This window comes from Agrilus planipennis, unplaced genomic scaffold (assembly GCF_000699045.2).
Source record: "Agrilus planipennis isolate EAB-ADULT unplaced genomic scaffold, Apla_2.0 scaffold495, whole genome shotgun sequence".
Lineage (NCBI taxonomy): Eukaryota > Metazoa > Arthropoda > Insecta > Coleoptera > Buprestidae > Agrilus > Agrilus planipennis.
The window spans coordinates 14728-24105 of record NW_020439145.1 but is presented as its reverse complement, the minus strand read 5'-3'; the positions used below and the strand labels follow the sequence as shown (position 1 = coordinate 24105).

Sequence of the window (9378 nt, the reverse complement as noted above, 5' to 3'; positions counted from 1 at the left end):
CGTTACCTATTAGACAGCGTAGTAAATGGGTTTTGGGGAGAAACAGGGCTTCCCGAAGCTAATGCGAAACGACGTGAGACCTGGGGACCTGCGAGCCAAAGACACCACACCGTCTCGTTCTCTAGGGGTCGAGAATGTAATTCTGTCTCGTCCGCTCGTCGAAAATTACGCAAGAAAACGCAGAAAGAAGAAAGCGGATTGGTAATACGTGTACGTAGTAGTGCGTGGACTGTTTGGTCCTTGGCCAAAAAAAATGAAAAAAGAAAGGTCGACTTCAAAGACTGTACGGTCTCGAAGATGTTCTCGTCAATTAATCATTTCAGATGAAACGTAGTCTCTTTCGAATTGAACGATTAGCTTAACTTTTATTTAACTTTAATAACGGCTCGGCGCCTAAAACTAAGCCGCCTCTCTTGAAGTCCAGATTTCTTTAATTTAATTTAACATTAAATCAAATTAAAGTTGTCGATAAATTTTACATAACCAATATGAAGTTCATACGTAAACATTTAATTCATTAGCTTCGATCTTGGTATAATGTTGTGATTTCAAATCCGGGAATTAATATTCTCCGTTCAACCCTGAACAATATGCGACCCCTACACGCAAGATAAACAAGGGCTCGATTAGGTAAATAAAGAACTTGAGGGCAAGCGTTTGGCAATATAATATTTATTTATTCAAGCTTTGCCTTTGCTTACATTGTCATTGTTCCAGAACATCGTTTTAAATAATAAGTCTGCACACACCTTCTGCTATTTGTACATTTATTACTTAATTATTTTCGTCAGACAGAAACAATGCAATGAATTTAATCGTATAATAAATAATCGGCGAAAAATTTTAAAAAATTATTTCGACGCCTGGTGCATTTTATTTATTAGCGCTGCATATTGAACATATACGAACATTTGCCATCAAATTTCTCGGCAGAGTTGCTTATAAATCCGATGACATAAGCGCATTTAAGACTTTTATTTAAAAGTTCAGTTGAATTATACACCGTGTCATAGATTTAATAAACGTCTACGACTGCTGCAAGCTGGCTGATATAAGTAATATCAAGAAAGTTATGCTAAAACTTAATGTATGTACATAAGTAACGACTTGTTCGTTTCGATCTAATCGTGGACACTAGTCACCTTCGCTCTAATGTGATGTGTGCATAAAAATACACCAGAATCTTACAACTTCCCGTTCTGGGATATAGTGTTTGCCACGTGGCCCTTGTTTTTCGTAATTTCGTGCACCTTAATAAACCTTCTGATTTATTACTAGCCATGTGTCCAAACAAAAAATTTATTTCATTCTCATTCATCATTTTTCTCTTTTTAATCGATATTCTAATGAATATTGACTATTTTAATTGATAATGTTCCATTAAAACTGATAAAACTAATCAAAGTAACGTAATCATTTCAGTCGATGTGCTGATTTATAACGGCGAATTACTGTCAATAAATCAACTTACATTTATTTCGTTTTTGCAATCATGATTGTCGAGGATATTCTCAGTACAATAGTAAAAACCGCAAGTAAATCGGTTAAGTGATTCCCGGGATATTGATTTGCAAAGTTTGGTTTAAATATGCAATTTTTTTACAACGTTTACTATAATTAGGTCAGTGAACCTACTCTTTCATTCATCATTCATTGATAGTTTCCCAATCGAAGGTATTTCGTGAAACAAATTTGTAACAGCCAATCATATGCCTATTTTCAATACTGTCACTTCAACAATGCAATTGTTTGTAAACAAATAATATGTTTAAATACATTTAATATTTCTTCGATTTAAGCCCCAAAATGTCCTTAATAGATTTTCTCAAGAAACGTTAATAATTGACTTATATTGTACATTTTCATAGTTTCAAAGATCAAATCGTAAAAAATTGGTATAATCTGACGTGCATCTGACGTTAAGAGGTTAGAAATAAGATAAGTTTTGTACCCTGAAGAAATTCCTCTATTTCTGTTAAAATATGAATTAAAATTATGCAGCAAATAAATTCAATGACTAAATTAAAGCTTATTTTACTATAATTTACAGAAGAACTATAAATATATTCGTTCTATTTAACTGCAATGATGTTTTTTCAGTGGCTAATACGTGAGTACCATTAGATACATTTACATTCGTAAAAACTACAGTTTATAAAATAAAAAGTAATTACATAAAATGTACAACTTAATTAGTACCCAGTATCTTTAACATAAGATTAAGTTCGTTTATAAATTTAAATCTAGCCACGAAAAGCTCGTTCAATCGTTTCATTTATTCGTGGATGTAGATAACAGCCTTTTAAGCTTGCTATTTTTAGAGATGATGCTCCTGTTATCTCCAACTTTCACATCTAAGTAAAAGAAGGACATTTTAATTACACCACCACATGAAAAGAATATACAGACATCGACATAAATAACGTTGGAAGCAGTGCAACTCACAGATTGGCATAGTCTGTATAATGTGTTGCCTATACTCTTGGTTAATTTATTTAAAAAATGTTATTTTCTATTTACTTTAGACATTACTAAATTATTTATTCTCTTTATTAATTACTATTTTAATTTTCGATATTAATGTACCCCTTTTTAATGAGGTGAGGGGATGATATTAAATAAAAACACAGGTATAATATTTAATAGTACAAATTTTATTGTATCGAAGACTTTTTGTAAACAATTTTCATTTTCTTTTTTAATAAAAAATAAGTAAGAAAAGTAATATAGGGAAAAGTAAATAAAAATTCAACTGATTACGTTTCACATAATACAATAATATGTTATATTATATACATACACATGGAATAAATATATCGAGTAGAAAAGAGTCAATAAACTACTGTAAGCTCATTAAGGGAATAATTAATAAGTATTATATCGTAGTAATATTATTCAGAGACCTCGTCAGTCTATTTATTTAAAAAGGTGTAAATGTAAATATAAAAAAAGCCTTTTGGCAATCGATAGTTGAATTAAAGAGAAACAAATCGACTAAAAGAACACAAGAGAAACCGAAAGTCAGCTAAAATTCTAACCAACTAACAGATATAAGCAGACAGAACTACACGTTTCGAAGTCTAACTTTAGAATTGACATTATAGAATCAGCCCTAATACACACCGAGGGTGCTGACTAGACCACACAATTGTTTATAAAAATTATAACGTTACTATTATTTTTTTGTTCCTGTATATAAATGGGATTCGTTATTATTATCATTATTAAATATCATTATTAATAATTATTGTTACCAAACTACTAATGAGTAAATGAGCATGAAAAAGGCTAACTAGTGGTAAAAAATCACTTTGTCGCTACGTCTTCTAATTAAGCCAACATTTGTTCAGGGTACAAAAATTATCTCGAGATTATGGGGAAACGTTTTCAGTTTCGATCGCCAATATTTAAGATTCTACACCAATGTAAAATAATCAAGACTCGGTTAATTTACTGAATTTTGAACTAATTAACGATAAAGGGCAGTATTGGGGACTCAAAAGAAAAAAGAAAACGAAAGACAAAACGTTTCGACCAAATCTGTGTTACCTGTAGTTCGTATTATTACAATCATAAAAAGAGCCATTCGTTTGTATCATGTTTTTTCGTTATTATTATGAAAAACGAAGTTATTTATTATCTTATCATTTCGAGATACTTTTGTTTGTGTTTCGTAAGCATGTCTGTTACGGTGACCAATGTTTTAACGTTGTTATTAACCTTGGCCACGGCTTGCAACTCGATCAAGTGAGCAACGCAAATGTGATGTAACGTTGCCAGTTCACGAGCAGTATCGGTCTTGTTGGTCATTCGGGGTTCCCCGGGGTCTGGTACGGCCGATAACTGATCCAAAAACACCACCATCCTCTCCTTGTTTTTAAGAATGAAGGGGTTTACTACCTCCATATAGGGTTCCTAAAGAGATATATTGTGTAATGCAACGCCATATTACGATAACTTCAGCACACAATAAACAAGGTGCACTTTTATAATTATTATATTCATTTGTGAATTTTTACCCACTACACACTTCCTCAAATTAATGAGGAAAAATTTGTTGCTGTTGTCACACCCCCGCCGGGAATCGAACCCGGGATCTTTGGCTTTACGCGCCAATGCTTTGACCACTAAGCTACGAGAGATGACAACAGCAACAACGACAAACCGTACTTATTAGGTCACAAATCCGTCGAACTAATATATACTATGTTTAAACATACATACAATTTTTTAGACATCTTTTAGAAGTGAGTTAGTTTTAATATGAAATATTATTCTGAATTATTATATTATCAGACATGGTTTTATTACCTTGCCTCCAAATTCTACCAAATTGGCCAAGTTCTGTAAGCATTTAGCGACCATAATGAGACTCCTGGTGGCCGTTGAGCTGGGCTGTTCGCTCACTAGACCAAATTGTCTGGGGTTAAGTAATGCAGGGCACAACAGTCTTAAGAATATAAATCCAGATACCACTCTAGTTCGTACGAGTCTTTCACCAGGCCATTTTGCCACCACAGCTCTTTGCAAACAGCCACAGATGTAACGAACAGATCTGGGACATGCGTCCGGAGACATAAAAATGCTCAGCGTTATCTAAAACAGTAATAAAATCAAATTCGCTAATTGGACATGAGATAAGCGTTCTACCTGATCGAGTATTTGTAAAAGAAATTCGGCGTTGTTGCAAGCATCGTCGGGAGAATCCATTTTGGCAGGGTTCAATTCCGCGCTCTGCTTCGTCTCCAGGAGTCTGAGGACGGTTTCAAGTACAGCCGCCTGCAAAAAACCACTACACTCTTCCCTCATGTACAGGTCCATGAGAGTGGTAGCAAGACTCGCAGCCCTAAACAGGGTCGACGTATCAGTCTCTCTTCCTACCTACAAAAAAATAAACAACAGGATTACAAAATTGGGACATTTCTTAAATGGAGTGAACGTACTTCTGCAGAGTTAAGTTCTTGCAAAAGTTCAGTTTCTCGCCCTTCAGCTCTGAAAACTCTAAGCAACGACGTGGCCAGAGGAGCCCTATCGGAGTGACATATTTCCGCCAGACATTTGACCGACGTTAGACCAGGTTCTAAAAGCAACTGTTGCAAAGGACTGTACTCTTCTGCAGGCATCACTAAATCGTGAAGAAATCTAAAAATTATTTAATGACATAGACGTGATTTCGGTGTATTTAATTAATACCTTGTGCGCAATCTTAGGGAGCCCCATTCCCCGATTGGTGTTAATCCCGAGAGGCTGTACCATTCCTCTTTCTCTTCCCCATTTCCTAACGATTCCAATTCTATGTGAAGTTCCGCAACTTCCGAGTCTTTTCCTCTCTTTCCTTTGTTGTGTATCGTCAACGTTAACGACACAATATCACACGGTACATCACTAAAACAAGGGTACAATTAATCGGATCGCGAAATTCGGGTTTAATAGGTAAAAGACAACTAACTCAAAAACGAATTCTTCGTCCCACACAGGATCAGGCCCCGATTTAATCCTTGTCTTCGCTATCCTTACTTGGTTGTTCATTTGAAGTGTAATAAAGGGCTGTGGCACAAATTTATATGGCAATCGATGAGCGTCTAAGACGTGAAGAGTCAAACTACGAAGCTCTCGCAATTTTGGCACCTAAACGAACAAAACAAAATAAAAATGCAGTTATAATTAGACAATGTTCAAACTACACAAGTACCTTTGACATGGCCCTGCTAAGCTGTGGAATGCACAGGGGTTTGAGGGCCGTTATCCACGCTTGGCATTCCTCTGTTGAGGGTGCAGCAAGATGGGTGACCGTCGCCAAACAGGGCAAAGCCCTCTCAACCAGCTGCAAGCAATGAGGCCTTTCCCATAAACTGTCGTGCACCTATAATTGAAATTGATGATATTAGAACAACAACAGTTTCGTTAGTGCTTTTGCCTGACTGACCTGGTATAAGTACGTGCAGGACAAATCAATAAGGCCCTTGGGTTTTGTGCGTTTAGGATTATCGTAGAGATAAATGTGCGTGTCGGTACCGTCGACCAGAAGGACAAAGTACAACAGTTTCCACTTCTTTCCGACCTTATCTGACTTTCTGTGTAAGTATCCCTGATGTTTTATGCCTCGCATACGTTTCAATCCCGCCTGGTCCCTACATTCCCTTAAAGTCGCGTATATTTTTTCTGCCGCTGCGTCAGATTTAGTTTTTTGAGTGTCTGGGACCCAGTCTTGTTGTTTGGTGCCATCAACCAGCAACTAAAAGAAACAATTAAACGTGTATCATGTAACGAAATTCGTTCGGATAAGAATTAGCAACTTACAGGATGTTGCAAAGTGTACCCTTCGACTATTTGTTCTTTTCTGTACCTATTTATGACAGCGTCCAAACATTCGAAGACGCGGCCTCCCATAAGATAACGCACCCCCTTTTTTTCTATTCTAAATCTTTGTATTTGGTTGTTAATGTGAAAGAAAAGGGAGTAGTCGCCCGGAGAGTTGTCGCTGGGCCTTACTAGAAAACTGCCTGGTCCAGCTACTTATAAAGAACAGTGTTATACTACGTTTCAATATTAAATCATCAACATCAACCTTTTACTAAGAGATCTACAGCTTCGTTTTTTGTACAATTGGGATGAAACCATGGGAAAACAGTATTAGGGTCGATACTGTCGTCCAGGTCTTCAACTAATTCGGTAAATATCATTCCCTGTTCTCCTGTCCTGTGTGCAGTGACCCACAACCATCCATCACCCATATCATTGTGCACGAAGAAGATATCCCCCTTTTTGAAACTGAGTTCATCAGTATCAGGCATTTTGGTGTAAGGTAGAATGGCAACAACCCTCTAAAATTTATACATAAATACAATTTCTTACCGTGACCCCCTTGTATATTTCAGTTATATATATTTATTTATATAATAGCTACAACTTTACATTATCACTACTGTTTTGCTTACAAAATAATGTGATAACTGTGTATGGAGATAACACATGCACTATTAATTACTCACTTATCAAACAAAAGGAATGTATAAACAATTTCTTTAGAAATTCATTACAATGAATCAAAGGAAATCATGAATAAGACAGCATTAGAATGTATTAAATTACTTACTTTCTTGTCATTTACTGGTTCTGGTGGTGGTACAGGATGAACAAGCTTTTCCTTTTTCAACAAATCACTTGATACTGTGTAATAACCAACTAGATCACTCAAAGAATCAAACTGCCTTCCACCAATATAAAAGTCACCACATACTGCTGTGATACGGAAATGATTTATACCAGTCTTTCCAAGATATGATAGGACATAGGAGCCAGGTTTACGGTCACTTTCCCTAACTAAGTAACTTCCCAGTATTTTTGCCTCCCAAAGCCTTTCTTCAGCCTGATAGCGGTCCAGTCTACCATGATACCACATTGCTTCTGGTGGAGCATGAGGAGCAGAGTTTCCAATATCACAATCATCAGCTTCCTTTGGTGTTCCTTGTGTTTCTTTGTCGTTTCCATCTTCACTTCCTGTGCTGGGAGAGCCCAGCTTATCATTCACAGCATTACTGTGACCGTTTCCTGGTCGCATTAAATCCGCCATTTCAATTAAGCAAAAGCACCGTTAACACAAAATTAATTATTCATACTATTTATATTCGTTAAAATCAAATTCCATTGTCTAACTAACTAAACTAGCCAGAAAGTGGACTGTTGTTTCACACTTAAACGTATCCATTTTTACTTGTTTGCTCCTTAACCTATTGGTATTTTCTTGGTGATGCTTCAAAATTCACTTTTCTACGCAAAAAACCTACTTACATATCAGTAAATTTATGATAATTTAATTAAAATGCTCAGTTTGTAATTTTTTAGTAAATGTTATCGAAATTATTGACACATTCATAGCTACCACCACAGATACAATTTGACAAATATAATTTCGACCTTGACGTACTTGAACTATAGACAAAATGTAACGCAAATCAAGGACTAGATCTCTTTTTAAATTTAAATTTATTTTAATTATAACTAGTTCTTCCCCCCTATCAATCGTGTGATCGAAATTCACTTTTGTGAACAATACTATGACGTAGTGTCGGCCATCATTCTTTTCCAATTGTTGCTGTTGTCGGCCATCATTCTTTTCTAATTGTTGCTGTTGTCGGCCATCNCTCCGCAACACTCTTTTAAATTACTCGATATTAAATATATTTTTTACGAGCCCATAAAAATCCCGAAAGCGTCCCCATAATAATTCAAAAGCATAATGGTTACTTCAGCTCAAAAACTCCGTGACATTTGCATGTTCATTAAAAAAAATTGACTAATAAATTACACCCCCGAACAGATGCTTAGTGCGAGGTAACTTCTTTTTAACGCCTTTCCCTCTGGCTCATTCTCCTTCCTGATGATCCAGCACCATTTATTTATTTTTAAACACACGAATGCCCGATCCAACCCCTAGACAAGGAGGTAATTAAAAACGGAACTAATTTAAATAACTTTGGGGGTGAAAATACGACTGTCAAAATGGATGCAGCGCATTCCGAAACCCCAATAACACAAATTTCGAAACAACTATTACTATATAGTAACACAGTTTTGTGTGTGCGCGTCTTGACAACCCTTATATATAAAAAAAAATTTTTTTTAGCTAAATATCGAATAGTAATATTAATAATAATGTCAAAAATATCTACCTAACAACAACCCAATACTTATTTAGATATTGCAGAGCTCCAGGGCTCCACAAAACACCACGAAGTGTACGTGTACTTTTAAAACTAATGATATACGAACAACCCTTTTTCAACGCACTTCCCGTGCTTTAATTCAACAGACAACCCTAACACGAAGAACTTTGCATACGCGGCGCTCTCTCGACGTTTCGTACGTTTTTATCGCGCGCGACATTCGATCACGCATGAATCGGCGTGCGGCAGGTTCCCGTAATAAGTTAAAAAGGGACGCGGCCGACGCTCGGCGTCGTTCCACCACTACCCGACGTATTTCCGCTACTGAAGTAGATGCCGGAGTCCTGATGCTATCCAGCCAGTTGCGAGTGGAGGAAGTAGTAGCTATCCGTCGTATACATAGACATACATATGTGTATATACAAATGCTTAATATATATATGTATATAGATATATATGTATGTATATTTAGTTGCCATTCACCTCGTAGGTATCCCGGAGTGCGCATATTCAGAAATACCAACACTATTCTAAGTTCATGTTCGTCCTCATTTTATCCCTGTTGCTCTTCCAGACTGGACCGGGTGTGGTAAAGAGCGCTGTTTCTCTCCCGCAGGAAACGTTACCTATTAGACAGCGTAGTAAATGGGTTTTGGGGAGAAACAGGGCTTCCCGAAGCTAATGCGAAACGACGTGAGACCTGGGGACCTGC

General features: G+C 36.5%; 1 protein-coding gene across 1 annotated transcript; it reads right to left on the bottom strand.

Moving 5' to 3' along the window:
- Positions 1-2774: 2774 nt before the first annotated feature.
- On the bottom strand, positions 2775-7904 carry LOC108743516 (ras GTPase-activating protein 1). The gene is made up of 11 exons (XM_018479088.2): positions 7097-7904; positions 6569-6824; positions 6301-6512; positions 5927-6235; positions 5693-5863; positions 5450-5628; positions 5194-5385; positions 4944-5142; positions 4651-4881; positions 4312-4596; positions 2775-3915 (listed from the first exon to the last, which is right to left on the bottom strand). The coding sequence occupies exons 1-11, from the start codon at positions 7571-7573 to the stop codon at positions 3637-3639; spliced, it is 2790 nt and encodes a 929-aa protein (XP_018334590.1). The 5' UTR covers positions 7574-7904; the 3' UTR covers positions 2775-3636.
- Positions 7905-9378: the final 1474 nt, after the last annotated feature.